Source organism: Pteropus vampyrus, unplaced genomic scaffold (genome assembly GCF_000151845.1).
Source record: "Pteropus vampyrus isolate Shadow unplaced genomic scaffold, Pvam_2.0 Scaffold463, whole genome shotgun sequence".
In the NCBI taxonomy this organism is placed as follows: Eukaryota; Metazoa; Chordata; class Mammalia; order Chiroptera; family Pteropodidae; genus Pteropus; species Pteropus vampyrus.
The window spans coordinates 534,299-558,278 of NW_011889244.1; the positions used below are offsets into that span (position 1 = coordinate 534,299).

The 23,980-nt window shown below is 36.5% G+C and overlaps 1 protein-coding gene across 9 annotated transcripts in view; it reads right to left on the reverse strand.

The window, feature by feature from the left end:
* CARMIL1 (capping protein regulator and myosin 1 linker 1) overlaps nt 1–23,980 on the reverse strand; it is a 268,640-nt gene that overhangs the window by 93,584 nt on the left and 151,076 nt on the right. For all 9 annotated transcript variants that reach the window (XM_023524450.1, XM_023524453.1, XM_023524449.1 and 6 more), the window contains 8 exons: nt 21,728–21,805; nt 21,520–21,596; nt 18,515–18,619; nt 15,259–15,328; nt 5,481–5,562; nt 4,707–4,806; nt 4,551–4,605; nt 161–333 (listed from right to left, as the gene is read on the reverse strand). In XM_023524450.1, the coding sequence (XP_023380218.1) occupies nt 161–333; nt 4,551–4,605; nt 4,707–4,806; nt 5,481–5,562; nt 15,259–15,328; nt 18,515–18,619; nt 21,520–21,596; nt 21,728–21,805 (740 nt within the window). The remainder of the gene's footprint in view (nt 1–160; nt 334–4,550; nt 4,606–4,706; nt 4,807–5,480; nt 5,563–15,258; nt 15,329–18,514; nt 18,620–21,519; nt 21,597–21,727; nt 21,806–23,980) is intronic.

Sequence of the window (23,980 nt, forward strand, 5' to 3'; positions counted from 1 at the left end):
ACAAAAGACTTGAAACTGTCATCTCTTCTTCCCAGCTGGCCTGTTGGGAAGCTCAGCCACCTCGGCACAGCCAGCTCTCTGATGCTCGTTGGACAGCATCGTTTGCAGGGCTTCCTTAGAACGAGCATGCACCTCAGGGCCCAGGGCCTGGCCCACGTACCTGAGTTTGGTGTTGATCTGCAGAGCTTTGGCCAGCATCTTGGCTCCCATGTCCCCCATGGCATTCCCACTGATGTCCACTTTGGTCAGGGAGGTATTGCTTCCCAGGGCGTTAATGATGATGGTGACCTCGGTCTTGAGTTTCGAGTCAGCCAGGGACAAGGACTGCAGAGGCTGTGGAGGAAATAGCAGGCAACATGCATACAAGCTTATCAAAGCAGCCACCATCCTCGATGACCCACGTCATGAAGAATCATCAAGGGGAGGTACCCACTGCTCAAAGTGCCTCATTTGTAAACTTATGGCTAAAAGATACTGATAAATGGGACCTGAGATTCTGGCATAATGGACCTTTGGAATCAAACATGAGAGCTTGTGTTTTCATACTAGATAGTGGGCGCCTCTCCTCTAAGAGAAGCTGTGAAAAGACACAAAGACACAAATGCCAGGTTTTGAAGTGGAATATAGGATGAAATAAAAATGCTACGTAAAAATGCTACGTAAAAATTTCTTACCTTCAGTATGGCTGCCTTATCCCTTTTTACCCATTTTATTTTCATGCAAGGTGAAATGACATCTTAAATTATTAATGGACAAATGTGAAAATAAAAACCAGCCAAGATTAGTAACAGCTGACATTTATTGAACACGTACTATGTTGAACCACCATTTAAGGTTTTTACATGTATTTATTCATTTAATCCTCCCAGGAACCCAATACTTAGGTATCTTTATGTTAGATATTGTTATCCCCATTTCCCAAATAAGAAACAAAAAGGTTAAGTAACTCAACCGAGGTCACATAGTTAGAAAGTAGCTGAGCTGGAACCAGATGGCCTGGTTTCAGATTCTATACACTTAACCCTACACAACAGTGCCTCTGTTAGCTTATCCTACAGTCTTTGATCATCATTCTTAGGTTTACCTTTCAATAAGTACCAATCAGAAAATATACCTACAATTAAAAAGAAAAAGTCTAAAATGGGTAACCTTATTTTTACCATAAGCTATATGGTGAATCTAAGCCAAACTGCTCACTGTCCATTTAAGCCTGAGACTGAAAGCCACTCGGCCTGGAGGCAGCTCTGTTTGGTCTGAATATCCGACCAAAAAATGACTAGGGTTGCCTACTTACACCCTGGTCACTTTACTTACTTATGTTGCCTTCTTAGCCCTGTGGACATTTGAATTTGCAATCTTTGATTACACCATAACTGATTTAATGACATGAGAATTCCAGGACTTGAACCAATGTGGCTCTAAAAGTCAGAATTCAGACATCCCTGGTGGATACGAATGTCTTTCAATTACCCAAGGTGGTCTACACTGACCTAGCCACACTGAACAGTTTTATCTGCTTTTCCATAAGTAGTTCTGACCCTACAGAGAGGTGGATGCTGGAAACAGCTTCTAGAGCCATCTATGACAAGGTTCTATGGTGGCTTGTGGGACTGGAGCTATCAAGATGTGCCTGGCGGTCTGTATGATCCCCCACAAAAAGCCTGGGGTGTATCTCTGTCCATTCAACCACTAAACATTGACTTCCAAAGGCACGCCTATTTGAGGCACATCTGCCAAATGGCCGCAGGACTCAGGACGAGGATGCTAATGATTTCAAGACTCAGATATCCACAAAGCAGCATTCTGAGTTTAGTTATAGTTTTATCAAGGGACTATACTTATTGTCCTAACTGCCCAAATTTGATGTTTTCTAAACTGAGTACATCTATGGTAAAATCAAAAGGTAATATATTACTTAGAATCGAACTTTTAAAAGTTAAATAGCATGGTAAGTGCTAAAGCAATTAAAACCTCAGCCGAAAGCCTACATGTGCTTAGACTCTAGCAGGTTTTGTGAGGTTGCTTCAATTCTCTTAAGATCCTACACTGAAGTAAATGGAAAAACTTAACTAAATATGCTTCAGACTCAAGAAAATGTTTTAAGTGAAAACAAAGGCACTGTCGCCTTAATAAAAAGCTGTAATCAAATCTCTCATCATTTCAATAATCATTATTCAACTGCTACGAAAATGATATATTACAGCTTCTTCCCAATACTGGAAAACTGCCAAGTCTCCAAGCCAGAAAGCACCAATTTCAGGACTATGTTCAAACTCAAGTACACCCCAGTTAATACTTAAAAATAACAGGCAGACTCATTAATGCAAACAGCACAACCTGAATTACATGCATATTTATAAGGTCATCCTTTCTTGATTTATTGTACTACCTTGGAACATTACTATTTGAAATCTTACTATTTCTTTTCATAGCTGAACATGCTTATCTGAGACTTGTTCTCCTTGCTGCAGGCACTCTCAGGAGAAACACATTCTGTTCTACTGATTATAACATAGGTTTGTATGTAACACTTCAAAATAAGATTCCTTGTCATTTTGGCCCCTCCATGTTACTGTCCCAGGACTGAGAGCTGCACCCTGACAACCACTGTCTGCAATTGAAGGTGACACTGGAGCCCATACTTGTCTATGTTTTCTAAGTGTACCTAATGTGTAATACTGGGCAAATAAAGTATTCCCTTGGCTGTCAAGGATATAAAAAATATATAGGGTCAGAATATAAAAAAAAACAAAAAACAAAAATAACTATCTATGTTAAAACCTTTTAAAAATAAAACAAAAAATGAGCTCTACTGTGCCAGTTATTGGTGGAATTTTCATAGTCACAAGACTCAACATCTGATCATTTAAAATTATTTTACACATTACTGATTCAGAATAAAAAAAATTGATGGCAACTGCTTTTTGAAAAAGCCACCTACTTTTTTGATGACGCAAACATAAAAAGCTTTTCGGTGCACATTATTAGTAGCACATTAACTCAAACTTATAACTTGACACAACTCACATTTACAAAGCAAGTTTTTACCATCTGCAAATATCTTCTTAGGTGTGTTTTAAGTATCAAGATTATCTTTGCAAGATTCGAAATTACAGAAAAGGAGTTTGAAGACCCTTGTGTAATAAGCAAAACATGAAACAAAAATATTTTTCATAAAATATAAATTTTCCTAAAATATATGCTAAGAAACAAATATTTGGGGATAAATATTAAATATAATTCTGCAACATTCACTTACCCAATCTTTTAAAACTGGGCCTATACTGGGAAATCAGAATCGTAAATAAAGCACAGTAGTATGAAATGAAATTAAATATGTAAAACAAATAGCCTATATTCTGAAAAGTGTAAACTACATCCTAATTATGACCCTAATTTTAATGACTTTACAAGAATAACAAAATATAGGATTTATTAGTAAATGAGGACAAAGAGAAGCGCTTGAATTCATTAAATAATACTGAGTTTCATTTCTAGCCCACAAGTTAGAAAATATATCCACACAATGATGAGGCAGGAGAACAGAATGTTCTCTCCACAAAGCAGTGTAAAGCAGGGCAAGCAAGGAAAAGTTCCAGTTCCCATCTCCCTTGGCCCTTCGGCTTTCTCAGGAAAAGTTAGTTTACAGAATTTCCTACTATCCCATATGAATTCAAAAGGGAACATTTTACTTTTTAAATATGTGACATATCTCACATGATTAATATAGGAAATCAGTCTTATGCCCCACAAAAGTAGCTATCACAAACATGAGCAATGCAAATCTTCATAGTAGGAATACAAACTGATCTGGATTTTAGGAACCATAAAAGCTGATTCTGACAGCCAAATAGGACTAAGACAGTAAAGAGATAAAACCTTAAAGAGCATTAGTAAACGCAAGGTGTGACACACCAGGTTTAAATGAATCAACACTAGTGCTTCTTATTTTGTCCACAATATATCTTTTCCTTTTTTCTAGTATATTTTTAAGAAGGTAGCAAAATAGGATATTTGAAATTAAATTTCTTTACCCCGAACCAATTCTTGGCCAGAAGCAACTAAAGGGGAAAAATATAAGAAGGATTACTAGAGCTCAAGAAGCAATTTTAGATGGGGAACAACTTTCTTAGTCTCTTGTATCTCTGTGTAATTACTAGATGAAACTAAGATTAACAATATGATATTTCTCAGCATGAAATAAGGTCATAAAGTCAATATATTATAATAATTCATACCTGCAGATTAGCATTAGAAAATATAAGGCTTATTAAAAGATGGGCTTAGGAGTCAATTTATATCTTTTAAATCTATTACTTACAAGCTACCTTTAATTAGTGATGAGTTGAATCAAGTGAAGAGTAGGTAAATTTTACATACCTTCTATAGCTGTACTAAAGCACAAGCATTTATTCCTCTTAAAAAACAACAATAGAAAGTGTATATGCAGATAAAATTATTTGAAAGCATATCAGTATTAACCCAGTAGAAATAACTAGTAAGAATGGTAACAAAGACTTTAGGCAAAAGTTTTTAAAAATAATACTCACTGATTCTTCATCTTGAATCATCTGTACTAAGTTGTCCAACACAGGTGCCAGATTTCTAAAGAGATTTTAAAGATGTAGACAGTGGAATCAAACCAAAAGTTTTCAGGAGGCTGGTTATTTTCATCATTGTCATATAAAAAAACTCAAAACTCTTACTTGGATTTCATATTATTAAAATTTCTGCCTAATGCCAGGTGTTGTATTGATCTGTTTTTACTGAGCCACACTATTAAGGTAGATAGGTCAGACTCTAAACCTGGAAAGGATGAGAGGAGGTGGAGAATCAGAACACATGTGAACTCAACTGGAACACAATTAAGCAAAGGCGACATGCAGTTGGATGACTTTCCTGAGATTATTTCAGAGATAAACTCATTCTCTACAAACTCATTCTCTACATTCTCTTACACAATCAGTGGCTAAATAAAGCCAGTGGAAATTGTGAGTGGAGAATGGCAGAATGTTTCAACTCTCCCATCACTTGTTAAGAGAAGATTGTAATACGTTGTTCACTGGTAGGTATCTGCAGTTGTCTGCAAATGTAACAGGGTCATACTCCTCCTACTACAATCAGCAGAAATGATGCTAATGAAACGAGTGTCTGAAAAATAAATAAGGGCTCAACTTTATTATCAGCAAGAAGCAAAAGGTCAGTTTCAGACCTTTATCAATGTACTTATTTTTTTAAATGGCTTTTTTTAATTTACTGTACAGATCTTGCATTTTTGGCCATGGAATCAACTTAGTAAGACTTTAGCACAGATTTATTCCATAAATAAACTCCATTGTTAAATTTAAAAGTCTTATTAGATAAGCAGTAAAATAACATTTTTATAAAGGTGTTGTCTAGATTGGGCTACAAGATGAGTTTCTCTTTATTAACTTGCTTCAAATAATATTGTTTCTTCTCTTTACTGATTTCTGACTTACCATTGTCGGAGATGTCTAAGCTGGTGATGTTGTGAATTTCGGCAATGCAGCCTTCCAACACTTGTGCGCCTCCCGATCTCAGCTAGAGAAACATAAACCAAACACAAGGTACAGCTGTCACCTTGTGTAGCTAAAACATTAAAAACAGGTGATAGATATGGTCTTAAACTGGGTACCAAAGGAAAAGCGAAAACTTAACAACTCCAAAAAAGCTATCATCAATTACAAAGAGCCAATCACTCGTCATTGCTGCTGTTTGCCATACCACATCAACCTAAAAATCATTAGAAAAAGAAACAGAATGAAGATGGAGACAACCCAGGGTCACCATTGGCAAGACTGTCTATCAACACACAAGAATGTTCTTCATTGGGACATCTAACAAATCCTTTTTATACATGAGAAAATGTTACTACTTTATTTGATTATTACAGATTTCAAGAAAAAACTCTCCACCAGGTAGCATCAAAACAAGCAAAGGAGACAGGAAAGACTAACTCTGAACGTCAATCAATCCAGGAAGGACCCATCCCTAACTGTTCTACAGAAATGGTGTGATGACTCACAATTATAAAGCAGGGAGTAAACAGCTGAAGGTGGTTACAAAATGATTTGCACAAATGCACTGAGCCACAGAAGAAAAAGATGTTAGATTAATCTGAAATATTAGTATTATGGTTGGCTTATAGCAATATTAAGAGTTGTTCATCTCATCTCATTACCTAATTTATACCAAAAGAAAGACAAACTATATAAACCCATTACTTTTCAACTTTTTCGATGAAACTAAAATCATATTTTACAGAGGTCAGAATCTTTTTATTTTCCATTCAGCAACTATTTGAGTTCCTACTATGTGTACAGCATTGTGCAGAATGCAAAGTTTCCTGATCTATGGCCCCTTTGCTCAGCAAAATTACTATCTAATAGGAGAAAAGAAATTATCATTTACTGGGAATCTATTTTATACTAAGGAACATGGCAGCTTTTCTCTATTCACTTAAGAAAATTAAAATTTATATAAACTTCTATATGAAATTGATACTACATGGTGCTACTTTCCACTTGCTCAAGTTTTGATGTAATAATTTAAAGAATCTTTAATTCGCTATTTTAGATACAATGTTTGTATGGTACTCCCAACCAAAAACTACCAGTTCTCTGGCTGCTGGTAGTTAAGTAGAGTTATGCACAGATCTTTGGGATCGCCCTTTATTTAGGAGTATGTCAGTTGATACGTTAAATTCAACCTATCCTACTTTTTGAGGCGACAGATTACTCCAAAGGGCCTGAAGTGAACTCAGAGGCAGACCTCCCCTGGAAGCTGGTCTACACACATCAGGGGAACCAAAACTCCTCCCACTCCGCAGCTGAAGGGCCCTAACTGTGGCCAAGAGTGAGCAGGCCCATCACACTACACTTAGCTGTTTTCCAGGAGTGCTCAGGCTTACCCAAACGCCCCCTCAAGCCCATCTTATCACACCACTGCACACTGTCCCCAGCACTGTGCTGCTCAGAGTGTGGTCCTTGGACTAGTGGCAGTCTACAGTTTGTTACTGGTCTCAGATAAACTAAGTACAGAAATTGACTATAAATATTTTAGAAACCTTAGTAATAATAATTTCAGGTCTGTTACACTTAATAAAAATTAAGAGCTTGTATTTTCTATATCTTCTTAAATCTTTCTAATAATTAATTTTTATTACATTTTTGCAAACTTAAAAAACTTAAAAAAAGAAAACAGGTTCTTCACCACGAGTTTTGAGAAGCACTGTTCCAGGTCACAGCTTGTTAATAGTTAAAGAAATGAATGTATATAAAGACTGTGTCAAAGGTAAAGCAAGAAATAATTTAGGCAAACGCTTCAAAGAAACATAATTTGATTTTCTGAGCATGAAAAACAAACTGTACTTTTGAGAAGATAAACATAAGTGCATAAAGTCTTTACGATTTCATTACTTGCTGTTGGCAATTTCTCTGTGAGAAGTAAAATTTCTACAAGAAAATTTCTCTATTATTATAAAATACAGTAATATGTCCCATTTATAGATAATGGAAAATATGATTATTACAGAGTTCAAAGTGACATTTAAGTGCGCAAATCTGTTTTTTATAAAAATTTTTGACTGATAGTACAATATTTGTAGCACATACTCATAAAACTAACATTTCTCAATTGTTAAAAAATAAAGTATATTAATAATGTGCTAATTTTATCAATTCATATAGTACTTACACAATGGCCAAGCTAAGGAAAGCCCAAGGAGAAAAAACAAAAAATGTTATGGGCAGTAAGTAGAGTAAGAATAGAGAAGCTAAAGTCTCTATCAATACACATTATAAAACAGCAAAGAATCAGAGAAAACACTTCCAACTAAATTTGCCCCCCACCAAAAAATCAAAAATTTAAATAAGATACTAATCTTCAGTTTCCAAGAACATTTCATTGAATCAAAGGTTATATGATGTCTAAAATTCTCCCAAACACAAAGCTTTACCTGAGCAGTAAAAGCTTTTCCATTAGTGTAAATAAAAATTCCTTTTAAATGAATTTGTATAATTAAAGGCTGTGTCTGCATGTGTTCATGTAAAACTGGTTTTTAAATTACCATCATTTGGATCCCACACACCAGCATTGTTTAAAGGAAAGCAAAAGCAAGCTCAGAGAGAAGTAAATGTGACTGAATCACTAAATACATTATGAAATGTTAAAAATAAAATCACATTTCTTTCAAGAGAAAAGTGTCCTCTCACTCAAGGAAGGTGGAATATTCCAGATGTTACTTATAGTTCTAAGTGAACAGTTATATTTAATACGCACATATGCATAATGTGGAAAGGAAAGCAAATACATTAAAATCTAGAGAGAACTTTTAATAATTCATTTTCCTTCCTTAAGAACATTGGTCATTTAAAAAGATGTGGCAAATATCACAAATTTAAATATAAAATTATCACTTTTCTTCTATAGGAGTTCCAATTTTAATTAAAAAATAATAATTTTTATCATGGGAAATTTTCTCACATAGGTTTCTCCAAGGACAAAATATGGTTTGACAAGATCGAGTTGAAAATATCTTCTTAACACAGGGTTTGATGCCAAAAAGCAATTTAGAACCTAAGAAAGGTATATATACATACAGTCATTCCTGAGGTGACAGTTGCATGTATCACACTGATTCACATATGCCTCCTGTGGTGAAGCATTTTCTGTTTTTCATTCCTTTTCTATCCTAATAGGAAAGTGATATGTAAAGGTAACAGCACTAATGCTAAACCTGTCTTCATACCTCAAAGCCTGGTTGAATGACTATCAAATCGAATGGAATTGCCTCAAAAATTTCTGTTCACTTGCTGCAATGTACTACGCATTACAAATTTTAGTATCTGGTGCTCTTTCACCTACTTATCAGTAAAGCACCTTGCAATAAATCATGGATAATGTGCAGGCAAGTTTCCCCTTAAGAAAATAAACTTCCACATCAGACCTGCAGCCAATCCTTAGCTATAATTAGCCTTTCTATTTTCTCTAAAGCACCAGAGATTTTCCTGACACATCTCTATTATTCTCTTGAAGCAAGACTAGTAAGATTTTTAAAAATGGGCCAGAACCCATAGACCCATTGCCTCCTTTCAGGTAGACGAGTCCATGGAGAGAATATCTATAAAAAAAACCCAATATCAGTACTAACATGTAAAACAGCTTTGAAACTCTTCTTTCAAAATAACCTTGAAGGCAATGAAATACACACATTTCTTTGAACATCTGCACAGATGCTAATTCCTCACTCTTTGAAAGTGAATTAGGACCAGCTAGAGGCCACTCAGAGGCAGGTCTGGCTGAAGAAGGTAATGCTGTTTTGTGTCAAAAGTCAGGTGTGACTATAGATTGAAGAGCAAATTCTTAAAAGGTTTAAAATTAGCTTTGAAGACAATCCTCAAAAAAAGTTTTTGTAAAGACAGAATATTTTAAAGCTTCTAAATACATTTTTAAGAAAGGCAATACTGACCTATGCTGCAATGTCTTACATTAAAAATAAGGCTCCTGTAGTCATCTTTCTCCTCCCCCTATTATGGTTCACATATGCCAGGCTCAGTGTTGTGCCCAGTACCATCCCCACAAACTAGTCTCGCCCCCACTCCACAGGTGAGAAACGAAGAATGAAAAAAAGGTAAGTCACTTGGCAAGCCAAGTGGCTAGGCCAGGTGTCAAAAGGGGTCTTTCTGATTCCAAAGTGTCCGTCCTTTGCTATGATACTCTTTTGTCTCCCAGGAATACTCTGAGCTATCTTCTTATAGAAAAGAAATTACTTGAAAGTCCTAGCTACAGCAATTAGACCAGAAAAAGAAAAGTTATTTAAGTTGGAAAGGAAGAGGTAAAACTGTCATTATTTGCAGATGACATAATACTATACACCGTGAACCCTAAATAGTCCACCAAAAACTATTAGAACTGATAAATTAATTCAGTAAAGTAGCAGAATACAAAATTAACATTGAAAAATAGGTTGCATTTCTATATATCAATAACAAACTATCAGAAAGGGAAATTAAGAAAACAATCCCATTTACAATTGCTTAAAAAAAAAACAAACCTAGCAATAAATTTAATCAAGGAGGCCAAAGACCTGTACTCAGAAAATTATAAGACTTTGAAAAAAGAAACTGAAGAAGATACAAATAAATGGAAGCATATATCGTGCTCATGGATAGAAAGAACTAACATCGTTAAAATGTTCATGCTATCCAAAGCAATCTACAAATTCAATACAATTCCTATCAAAACACCAATGGCATCTTTCACAGAACTAGAACAAATCTCCTAAAATTGATATGGAACTACAAAAGACCCCAAATAGCCACAGCAATCTTGAGAAAGAAGAACAGAGTTGGAGGTATCGAACCTGATATCAGACTATACTACAAGGTTACAGTAATGAAAACAGCATAGTATAGGCAGTAAACTCTCTGATGTTGCTCTTGGTAACATTTTTTTCTGATATAACTCCTCGGGCAAGGAAAACGGAAGACGAAATAAACAATGGGATTACATCAAACTAAAAAGGTTCTGCACAGCAAAGGAAACCATTACGAAAACAAAAAGACAACCTATTGAATGGAAAATATTCGCCAATGATTCCAATAAGGGGTTTTTATAAAGAACTCATACAATTAAATACCAAAAATACAATCCAAATAAAAAATGGGTAGATCTCAATAGACATTTCTCCAAAGAGAACATACAGATGGCCAATAAATACATTAAAAGATGCTCGATGTCACTAATCATCAGAGAAATTAAAACCAGAATGAGATATCACCTCACACCTGTCAGAATGACTATCATCAGTAAATCAACAAACAGTGTTGGCGAGGGTGTGGAGAAAAGGGAACCCGGGTGTATGCTTTGTGGGATTGCAAATTGGTGCAGCCACTGTGAAAAACAGTATGGAGGTTCCTCAAAAAAATTAAAAATAGAGCTGTCTTATGACCTAGCAATTCCACTTTTGGATATTTATCTGAAGAAACCCAAATCACCAATTCGAAAATGTATATATGCATCCCTACGTTCACTGTAGCATTACTTAAATAGCCAAGATATGGAAGCAACCTAAGTACCCATCAATAGATGACTGGATAAAGAAGTGGTACATATATATAATGGAATATAACTTGGCCATTAAAAAGAATAAAATCTTACCATGTGCAATAACATGGATGGACCTAGAGGATATTATGCTAAGTGAAATAAGACAGACAGAGAAAGATATATATGATTTCACTCTTATATGTGGAATCTAAAGAACAAAATAAGCAAATAAACAAAACAGAAATAATCTCATAGATATAGAGAACAAACTGGTGATTGCCAGATGGGAGGAGGGGTTGAGGGGCTGGGTAAAAAAGGTAAAGGGATTAAAAAGAACAAACCGGCAGTTACAAAACAGTCAACTGAATGTAAAGTACAGCATAAGGAATACAATCAATAATATTGTAGTAACTATGTATCATGTCAGGGGTATACTAGACTTATCAGGGGAATCACTTTGTAAATTATGTAAATGTCTAACCACTATGCTGTACACCTGAAACTAATATAAAATAATATTGAATGTCAACTGTAATAAAAAAAATTAAATATTGGTGCTAAAAGACCAAGGAAAAAGAGAAGTGATAACATAATTAATATGAAACCTCTTAGGGAACAAAGAAGTTTTTTCTCTAAATATAGAACTTATCTGTAAATAAAAAGTTAATATCCGTGCTTGTTAGATTAGCCCTCAAAGATCCAAAAGAAAACAGCCCAAAATTTGGGATTTAAGTTTCCAAATAACAATAGTGTTTGTGCTGTAGGAAAGTAACTCTGTAATTTCTAAATAACTGCATGATACTTTTTACAAACAGCATAAAGTATAAATCTCTCTCATTCAAATTAATAAATGTAAAACGCCTCTTTCAGGGGAATACAGAAATACTCCAAAATACTACGAGGACGACTCATGAGGAAAGGTGAGAATGAATAGCAATGGAACCAGCATATGCTAAAATCAAAAATAATTTGTTTAAGCAAAGTTATTCTAAGCTTCCTATCTATATACTTTTAATTTCTATTTAAGGCTACTTTCCTCTCTCTTTCCCAATAAACTCACCCACCATCTCAGATGATAGTCATTTACTTTCTATGACACCCATATAACCTCACTTTAAAATTAATCAACAGACAATAGCTTCTTTAAAATAAACTAATTATCTCTTTATAAATATAAAAAGACTTTAAGGTATTTCATATTTGTTCTTTGCGCCATGGCTTGGGTAGACTGTTGTACTAGAGGCACCTGTAGGAGGCACTGAACTTGCATGGCACCCACAGCAGAAGCAGCCAGGATTATGCTTCAGACATTAAACTCTTTTCAAGTATGTCAGCCCCTCATCTGTAGTAAGTCAATCCTGTGGAAATGACTTCCCAAGATGACTAGGTTGTCAGGGAGAAGTTTCATTCACTGCCACCACAGATGAAGAATTTATCTGATCATGAGAGAAAGTTAAGTGCTGAATTCCCTCATGATTTTGACTGGCATGCTAAGAGTAGAGAGGACTGGGTATACTATGACTAGAGAATGAATGGGAAAAAAAAAGACACATGTGTAATTTGAAACTTCCAAATTAGTGAAAGCTTTTTTCCTGAGAGCATTATCTAAACTCTGAAGTACCAAATGATTAAACAGTAGCAGTTAATACTCAAAGTGCCAAGCATTCTACATGGATAATAACGTAGGCCCAAATATCTTTCAAGAAAAAGGTGTATTATATCACAGAGATGAATAAAGTGAAACTCTGTTAAATGTGGACATCTATCCCTAAGGAAAAAAAGGTGATGAGACATGTTAGTTTAGAAAAATAATTTTGTGTTTCACTAATTTTCATGAGCAGCAATATAACGTATAACTTTATAAAAGTGGTCACCAGTATTGTGAGTCCAGCTAAAAGATAGTAGAAGAACACAGTACTAAGATAGTTTTAAAGGTTCCCCATCGGCAGTATTACTTTGTCCTACACTCTACAAATGAATGGCCAATATGAAGTTGGAATTATGAGCATAGTAATGGTCAGTCCTACCATCACAGAGCAATCGTTTGATCTGGATTCCTCCTTTAAAAGAAAAATTTATAAAAGAAAAAGTCTACTACCTACTGGCATATGGAATTGCCAACAGTCTGCCATTTTTGACCTATAAAAATGTGGATTTTATATAGCTTACTTAATATAACGTCGTCTTTGAAAGTATTCCCAATAGGATGCCAAAGGACTTTAAAAAACAAGTTCTTTGGGCATATGGCCTTTATCAACTTATTTAAGAGACTATCTAATCAGATTTAATATTCTAACAATTATCAATATTATTATTAAGAACAATTAGGAGGGTGTACTTTCATTATGGCTTTGCCTCTAGGGAGCATGATTATTTCAGCTTCTTTAGAACTCAGTTTCTCATCTTTACGTGTGGGAACCAGATGAGCACCACTATCTACTTCAGTTTTGATCACAGAACTAAATTAAAGATGTTATACTGGTAGTAGTTCTAATATTTAATCAGGATAGTAAAACCACATATAGGTCATTGTTAATTAGTAGTTTGATCTGATAGAGCAATCGAGTTTATATCAATTTGTTTTTTTTTTTTTTTGATGGAATAACCCTTCCCATCTCCATTCTTAACCCTCTCCCCATAAAAAGCTTTTGTTATTGGCATTACCCTTAATAAACTGCTGGTAAACTAATAATTCATATTACCAGTTGGTTTCTGTTTGATGGTCCTTTTTTAATGAATAAAAAAGTATTGATTTTCACACAAAAATTTTACAATGCAGGAGTTTTTTCCCTAACAAAATGACTAGTCAATCACACACAGGTGGTGTTCACCCTAGTCGAAATTTCTAAAAAAGTATTCTCCACTAACAATTTGTATGGTATGATTTCAGACTTGTCAGTTACCAGTATTTTCAGAGAGGTAAAGCATTAATCTTCAATACAGAGTGTTGGCCTGGTGCTTAGCATTTTGTTAGGAGGTAAGAGAAACACAAAAAAGTAAGACAAAAATACTGTCCTCCAGAAAGCTATGACCTAGCTGGGAAAGCCTACAGGAGCCAATTTAATAACTGTGCAAGGCACTCAGTCGTCAGCGTCCAAATGCATGTCACCATCATTAAGGATTAAGCAACCAGAAAAGAACAAGGTCACAAAGGGCTGATGCAGTCAGAAAAGAAATCTGAGCAACAGACATGTAAACAAGAGCAAACAATCTTATTTGTCCCAGATACTCTATGAAGCACTTTTCAAAGACCAATTACTTTAAACCTCCTAACAACTCACAGGGAGAGGCACTATCGTCTCTATTTTGCAGATACAGAAATTAAGTGATATCAGCTAATTCATCCAGGACTGCACAGCTAGTAAGGGCCAAACCTGGATCAAACCCTAGAGTCTGATGCAGGTGTGGAGGAAACTGGACTTGAGTTAGATCCTTGAAGGGAGGGAGGCCTTGGGAAGTGGAGGGGTGTTCTGAGAGGGCCCGGGAAGGGAGGACGGCAGGCATAAAGGCCCAGGAACAGGAATGAAAGACTTCCACTGCTAGCCCCGAAAAGAGACCAAGTGCGACATGCTGGGTAGAGTCAGGCTCTGAAGAGGCCAGTGAATGTACCCAGGAAATTTCTTACTAATCTCCACACAAACTAAAAGTGTCAAGATAGTAAAATTCAGGTCCCTCTAAAATGTAGAGGCTTTTAGTCTCAATTCTTCTCTATGAGTTCTTTGACAGGAAGTGTTTGGAATTGCTACGATTTTAAGAAGCATCTTAATTTTCCTGTTTTAAATCAAGGTATTAAAAAATAAAATTAATGACATGATCATTATTCTCTTTCATACCTGAAGTTAGGTTATACACATTTCCCCCCTGCAAGGAATGCTGTACGTTACACTTTTCATGATAATGGCTTTACATCTCAAGGCTTCATCGTGAAATACTTAAGAAACTGGCACCAAGAATGGGGATTTTAAAACAAAAGTCATTAAAAACACACTTGAATGCTTTCTGAATGGGGATCCTGTAGCTGTTTATAAATAAAACTTGCAAAATACAGAACATTAGAAACTTCTATAATATGTTTTCCTGCTTAATTTACATCCTCTGAAATCACAGTATCACATTTTTTCCAGGAAAAAGACAAAGCGATGCTGAGGCTGTTATCTCTTCCAGTGTTTAGTGTCCGGGCATTCTTACCTCACAGTTGCTGAGATCGAGAGAAACCCCCTTCAAGTTATGGTTACTGGCCAGGCCCAGTAGCAGTGCCCTGAGCAAAGAAACACACACATGAGATACAGATCCCACACATTCCACTAAAATAAAACCCACAGAATAAGAATGCCTTTTCTGAATCACAGGTCAAGCACCAAGTACTACTTCACTTTTTAAAATGCCAACTGCATTTCTGTCTTCCGACAGCAGTGCAAAAATGATGCTGCAACATTCTTCCGTTTGACACGGGGCAGGTCCATCATAAATGCAAAACCCGACAGGACTGCTATTCCTGGGCAGATAAACCGCAGTATCCCTAACTGAACACTGAAGTTAAATTGTGCTCATCATAGGTAAATTCCCATCTGCGTAAATTCCCATTCCAACTACTTGAGGACAGTTCTAATAATGTTTAGTATATTTTTAGGCGATCGTTATTAGAGTAGCCAAGTGAAGCTGGTTTTTCCTAAGGAGTGTACCAGCGAGGAAGTCAGGCTCTGGAGCATGCCAGGATGTGACCTTAGGTCTAGACAGGTTTATTAAAAGACCTACAGAGGTGGTATGGCTAGGGGTGGAACAGCACTAGGGAGAAGGCACAAGTCTCTAGTTTGAGCCTGAGGACGGGATCCTGCGAGCCTTTCTGGCAGTTGGTCACAGGCAACTACATCTCCACTCTGGAAAAGACTTTTGTCATCTGCATGTTGAAGAGACTGGACTAACCATGTGGGTCCCCTCTCTCTCTGAGAATGAATGGATTCCACTTCCGTCAGTCCTACAGAATCCAACACCAATGAGAAAGCTTGAAAAAATTCCACACCTGCACACACATCCATTAAATACCACTGCCTGTGAGGAATACAAATGAGCAAGAGAGGGCTCCACCCTCAAGCAAGGGGAACAAATGTGTGCAAGTAACTGTGACAGGGGACAGGCGGAAGTAAGTCCCAGAGAGTGGAACGAAGGCATGTCCTACCTTGGAGTGACCACCTGTTCTCAATGTTTTGTGGGAAAGACCTCCAGCCAGCATGCTCCAAAAGCCCCAGGGCGAGGCTGAGGGAGAGGTGGAGGTAGGGTATCTGATGCCAGTTCCGAGGTTTCCCCCTTCCACTAATTCCCTGGCTCCCTCCACTGAAAGGAACCCCGCAGTGGGCACAGAGCACAAGAGCCTGCCTGCTTCCCACTACAAAAACCCCAGCTGGTCAGGAGGCTGGAGGGAGAGCTTGTCTATTTCCTGAATGCAGTTCACTAGGCCCCTAATCTAACACTGTCCTATGAGAGAGGCTGGGTGCATCTCATTTGTGTGCATGCTTCGGCTCAATTTCTTGTGACAGTGTTCCTCTTTTCCCAAAAAGTGGTTTTTCCCCCTTTCTTTTTTGGGGGCCGTATTGACCTCCATCTCAAAGTTCACTTCCCAGGAACCCAACCTGCTACCATAGGGAGTTTGGACAAAGTATTCGGCTTCTCTGAGCCTCAATTTCCTCAACTGTAAATAGGAATAATGATGCTCTCCCTCAATTGTTGTCAACACTAATGGTGACAGTCCACACGTAAGTGCCCAGTGTCCAGCTTAGGGTCATGCTTTGAAATTCACTTCAATCCTACCCTTCACAGGTCAACCTAAGCACCTCAGTTTGTTATATCTTTTCAAATTATAACATGACATTAAATGTATATAACTGAAGGTTGTTTACAGAATCTTCAACAAGGAAGCCTTTTTTCTCACATTAAAATTTTTACTGAGTAAAATATAGATCTGAAGAGACTACTGATTTAACATAATTAAACATTCCCACAAATGACCACAGGTCATAAGATTTAACAATTACAGAACAACTTCGAAGTGTAATATTTACAAATCTATATCTATAATACAGTTAATCCGGTGTTGTTGTGGTGTGGAATTCACTTACAATCAATTATGCTAATCGAGGAAGAACTATTCTATATTTTAAGAGAATCAACAACACTGAAAGAATCAGAACACACGTACCTTAACACTAAAACCACTGTGAAGATGCCAACCTCTCTCTAATACACTATAAGGGCAAGGATCGAGTCTGGTTTTGCTTTCTACTTAGAGCCCTTCCGGTATCAAGCACATTGTAAATGATCAATAAATATTAGCTGAATGGATGAATAATTAATGAGTGTGATTGATTACATTATAATGGGTCCCCCCCCTTCAGAATATTGATTCTGATAGCTTTATTAATATCCATGCAAACAGCCTAATCGTGAGGCGTTTACTATTTGCAGCTGTTACACTGGGAAACCACTAATATATTAATTTAGTGTTTAAAAAGAAAAGGCCAGCTATAACAGGTTGTTTTTTAGCACCTGACTGGATCTACTGTTCTTAAAGACATCCATTGTTTTAGTCATACAGAATACTATAATCAAGATCTTATACCTCTCGAAAAGAAAAAAGGCAACTTACAAATTAGATGAAGATTAATTCTAGTAATATGAATAGCAGACATTGATGTTAACATTTCATACAAATTCCAAGAGAAAAATTAAGTGCTGGTTTACATGGCAGCTGAGGAACACCTGAACATTTGAACATATCTGACAATGTACATATTCACACGTACTTGAAAATATGTTCTTTGTCCTCAGAGAATTTCATCCTATAGTTCTTTTGATTATTTCCGGGAATGATGAACAGAAATTTCAAGGATGATAAATTACGTCCAAACCTTAACTTAGTTAAAAAGTTTAACTTCACCACTACACCTACACTAGAGATATTAACCCATAATATGAGTTGGTTGCCAAGTGAAAAACACCAAAAGATAGCCTATATGACCTAGGTAATTCAGAAACCAAAGCACCTAAAAATTCTGTTGTACACATCTGTGTGTAGTTTTAATTATTACTGTTAGTATAACAGAATAAACATTGATTAAAAAAGAGACACATAAGACTATACCTAAAATGGACTAAACAGAGGTTAATATAAAAGCAGTAGTACTTGGGCACACAACTTTTATACAAAATCAGTGACTAATGCCAAGGTCACAAACCAAAGAAAGATTTCTTTTTTCATATAAGATGCAATAATATCAATAGTGCACAACGTAATCACAAAGAATTTGACTTCCTTTTGTGTCCCAAAGTAAAAAGACATTTTCATCTGCGTTGTCTGTCTTAGGATTATACGTCTTTTCCTTCCCTCGAGCACATTCATAATAACAAGTTGAACTCTAAGAACTGTGAAGAAAATGAATTAACTACTCACTTCAAGGGCTCAGGGGACAGTTTTGTGCCTGAAAGGTTGATCTGCATCAGAGCCAGAGAACTACTAAAAAACTGCTTGAAAGTCAGGGGTACTTCTTTTCCTTTCCTGAAAAACAAAACACAAGTGTCAGCCTGACAGTTACACTTCCATCTCAGCACCTGACTTCCAAACTGGCAAAACTGTTCCATTGGTTATTCAGGCACTGTGAAATAATCCGTGAATCAGTTACGTCTTCAGTAGAAAGTTAAAGGTAAAAAGAAACAAAATGTCTAAAAGCTAAATAAACTAATCCAATACAATTAAAGGAATGATGTAAGAAAAGTTAAGACATCATATTAAGTCCTTAAAACAATTTATTCCTTTTCTTTTTGGCCAATGAACTCATTGTACTGTGTTTTACCTATAGAACTTCACAAAACTCCATGTTTGGGTTTTTAAGGAATAAGATGTCAATGAAAATGTTTCTCAACAATCTAATGAGTTTTCCCACTGGATAACACTGAATGTTAAAAATCACCACCTACATTTGGCAATAATTTTAGATGCAACAAGACTGTGACCTGATGTTAAGCTGAGGAACAGCACAGAAAGTCTGAGTGGCATGAAGCCTGCATGGCAAATTTCCTGCTCAGTTCTTATATCTCTATCACGAATCTAGTAATTTCAGGACAAATATTAAAATAGTTAAAGAAAAAACTCCAAAAAGCAATGGCTATAACCTCCAAATAATGTCCCTTCTATTACAGTGGGAAGAAAGTGGACCAAATCACACAGCTCAGCTAGAAAGCAGAGTCGACACCACTGTGAGAATTCAAGAAAAATAAGATCCCAGAATCAAAGCTGGAAGGTGAGCACTTTGCCTGTTTTGTTCTGATAGAATTGGTGGGAAAATTGAATAAGTCCCTGTGTAAGGCACTTAGCCTGATCCACAGTAGATGTCCATTTAATGATGGTTACTCATCTTCTATGGAAGGATTCACAGAATCTCAGGGCAGAGGCCATCCTAGTGGTCTAGCTCAACCAAATAAGATTCATCAATATTCATCTAACACACAGAGGTCCCAGAAAACCTGTCAATATTTGAAAAAGATTTTAAAACAAGGCAATTTCATGCTATTTGAGAAGAAATACCTAAGCAACCAGCATGTCTATCTAAGAAGATGAAAAATAAACATAAGAGGAAGTAATTCTGGTAGAATGTATATTAGACATTTCCAACAACTCTGGTTCTAGATCTTGAAACAAAATGTTTGTAATCTCCCATTCGTTTTTCGATAAGCAAATGTGGTTAAATTTTTTTTTAATACAGCTCTCCTCTGACTACTCTGTTTTGGTGTCGACTGTTCAAAGTTTCCAAATATTCACTGTCCCTTTCTGAGAGACGAGGATGCTCATCACCCTCTGACAGCAGGCATGTGCACGTTGAGTCCGAGGCCAATGGGACATCAGACACAGCAGAAGTGATGTGTGTAACTTCCAGAGAGAGGCTTTACCAGCTAGTACGTGCAAGGCCACGATTCTTCTTCCTCTGCTACACAACTGTCAGTGTTCTAGATAGAGGCCTCTCAGCCTCTCAGAGTGAAGGTCATGTGGACAGCCCATGAGGGACATGTCACAAAACTACCGTTGCTGAAAGCCATGGAAATGGGGCTGGGCTGAGCTGGGAGGCTCATTTGTTACTGTAGAACAACCTCATCTATCCTGAGTGATGCTCTTATGAAATTATCTGTGAACAAAAGTGTGAATAGCCCAGCTGACAGTCCCTAATTCACTGTAAATGCAGCAATTTCAAGATAATTACTAAGGGATTTCTATGATTATGTCTAGGTAAGGTACTGGGTACTAAATAGTTTAATCACAACCTTTCATTTGGAAGACAAGGCAATTTGTTAGCACAATTCTGCTCTACAAGTTTAATAGCTCTACCGAACACCAGTCATTATAGAATTCACAGTATTGTGAACTCAAAAGAACTAATTTTATGGAAAATCTTTATAGTCTATGATATCGCCTTCTAATTCAGTTCCTCAGTCAATCACACCTCCACCTGGGCGTGACTTCGTAAGCTGCCTTCGAATGTATGAATTAACTGGTTGATCTCAAGCCCTCAAAACAAAGTATAAGAAAATTCTCAACTCTGATATTATTTTATTGAGGTATTTGTGGCACATTCTTGCTATTGTAAACATTTACATCACTCTTGAAGTAATGGTCCAGCAGTACTTTAAAACACAATAATTAACTGTGAGGCACAACTGCTGAAGAAAGTGCGCTGGATAACTAAGTTTTCCACATAAGTGAGGGTTATTCCTTTGAAAATAAAAGCTTTTAAAAAGTTAACTAGTAAAAATGGAGGTAACTCTAATATTAAGCAACTCTCCATGTTATTAAAAGTTTATGACATGTGGTCATAATGATGAGTGTTAAGTACTGAACGGGCCCAGGATCCCATATTATATAACCCACGTACTTTTCATAGTTCTTTATCCTCTCTCCAGTCTAAATTGCTGCTGTATGTGAATATTTGCTGTTTCTAATTTTATGCCCTATTTTGCAAACAATTCTAGGTCAAGATGATAGAAGAGAGGTACTCAACTCTACAGGTTAAAATGCATGAGTTTTGGGATGAGTATTTTCTTTGTTCCCCAGAGGTAGTTTATATTTACTTCCAAGTTCATCATTAAGAAATATCTGTAGAAATTTCTAAAAAAGTCTTTACTATATTGAGAGAGTACCTGTCCACATATGAGAAATAGTGCATTTTATAGAGTTCACATAAACAGGATGGAATTATTGATAAGAACATCAAACTGTGGTAAAAAAAAAGATACAACAAAAACTTGAACTTTCCAGGCATAGTATTCATAGATAATAGTTTAAAGCCATCTTCTTCCATGTACAACATTCACTCATTCATCCTTTATCATTCTGTTTTCATATCGCTACAACTGTTTCTGAGAGAAAGACATTCCTAGATAATAATGATAGCAGGACTAAATTCATACCGGTAAGAAAAGATGGTTCTGGAGAGATTGAGCACAGCTAGATGTTGAAGGCATCCACGGAGAAGAGCGCCACAGACCTAGAAAGAAATAAGGCACTCTTATTTTCACATATTTCTAGGTCTAAGAGAATATTTTATTTGGGAGAAAGCCTTTGAATCCCATCTAAATGGCTGTTCTGAGACCCCCCAGAGCAATATAAAAACATTACCACGTCCAGGGAACATTCTGTGTTGGATAAATCCAGATGAGCAATGGCATTTGGCTGGGCCAAAAAACTGTACATGTACTTAAGATAAAAATAAAAACAAATATGTTAGGCTAAAGAAATACATACACACAGTGCAAGTTAATATTTCAAAATAAAGTTGCCTAAATCCTTCCAGAATCATTCTCTACTCTTACCAAGAGGATTAGCAGAATTTTATGTCATTACCTTTCTTGAGCAGAAAAGATCCAAAGAATATTTAAAAGAAAATCATGTTTACATTAAAAAAAAAAAAGGCCAAATGAAATCATGGCTGCCAAAATGTCTTTCTGTTACACATGACTTAGTTTTCCTGATAAGCTCCGTTTTTATAATTTTGGAACAGTGCTAATTAATTTTAACCGCTGAGATTGAAATACCACCTCAATGGCAGTCACCCTATCAAAATGCTAATCACTTTTGAAAGTGTTCAAGGCGCCACTAATTGGAATTTGAACCATAGGATGGTCTCAGGCTATTTATATACTCTCTCCTGTCCAACACAGTGATTTTTCTATCCTTAGTTACTTCCAAAATCTAACAAGAAAAGGCCTGTCAGTACTATTAGTTAGGTTTTGGTTGTTTTAATCTCACATATAGCTAAAACACTTCAGGTTTCAAGGAGGCACAATAGCTAAATTCTCCCCTTATCTTTGTGCTAGGTCATCAAAACAGTAAAATTAACAGCTCTTTGTTATTTTCTAATTGCTCTGTCTGAGTAGCAACTGCCAGAGTCCACCAGTACCACACTGAGTACAAGCTCCTGCCACCAAATAAATAGATAAATTCTCCTTTGCTTCACTGCATGCCACCAGATATTTGCAGAAACAAACACGCTTACACTGAGATGTCCTGTAAGTGGAGCGGCTTAGCTGTATGATGTTGGAGAAAAATCCTCTCTACCAAGGAATTCAGAAGAGCAAAAGATTAGCCTGGAAATACTTTAGAATAACCAGACACACGGAATAGTGTCTTATGAAAAGTTCTGACTCAGAAAATATAATTTTGCTCTCATTTACATAAAGATCTCTGCATCTGTCTTTACCTGGCACTGTGGCTTTACACCAGGCCACCAGGTCTCATCACCCTCAAGACCATACTTGGGGGACACTTCTGGGAATAGGCAGACCCTTCGAGGATGCTCTTGCTGAAGGCTCAGGGCCAGGTGAGCCCCTGGTGCACGGCAGCCTGTCTGGGGCCGGAGCCCACCCTCCCCAGAGGAAGTTGGAACAAGGCTCACTCCTGGCCCATATTTTAGAAGTCTTATTATTTCATCTCTATGCTTCTCTTTCATCCCTCTCTCGGTTCCTCTAGTTTGTCACTGTAATGTTTGGGTGGTTTCATACTGGACTTCTTTCATCTTGGGAGGGAGCAGATTTATGAGTCATCAGTGAAGGTGACAACTACAATTGGACAATGCATTAAAGTCATGGCAAAACAGGAAACAAATATTTAAATGATTTCAAGTGGAAGGGAGAAGGAAAAACTACAGAAAGGACTGTGGCAACATTTCCTGCCTTACAGGGCAAGTAAAACATTAGAGAAATGAAAATAAATTTCACAGTGTTTTTCACCCCCATAAAAGAATGGAATGCAAATCAAAGTCCTTCGATGCTGCCTACTTGCTATAGGCCCTGCTGATAAGAGAGTATTTCTTCAAAATCTTATCTGATGACCAGAAGGGACCCCTCACCACACCTGGCAATGAGGTCAGACCTAACTCACTGTATCAATAAGATCTACCAAACACTTGTATTACCAATTCAGCTGCATAAAAACTCTCATTATCATTGGGGGGAAGCTTTTTCCTTTATACTCAAACTTTAAAGAACGGCCCCTACTTTACTGCTGACCCTCCCCTTTCCCTACTACACTCATGGAATACAGGACTGAAGTTTATTTCAATATCCCTTTTTGACTGCAAACTAAGAACAAAACAAAACAAAACAAAAAAACCCACCTGTCTTCCCAACAATATTACTTAATGACGAAATAATTTAGTCTACGTTTCCAATCTTTCTTATCAGGCAATTTTAACAGGTGCAATAATGTTTCTAAACGAAGAAAAAAATTCCTTTGGGAAAAGTATTTCCAAAAAGAACTTAAATTTCAGTAACATTAAATGAGAAGAAAAGTTATGTGACAGACTACATGAAGGCTCTGGATTTTCTCTCTAAAATACTTTATAAGTTCATAACAAAATGATTTTAAGGTGTC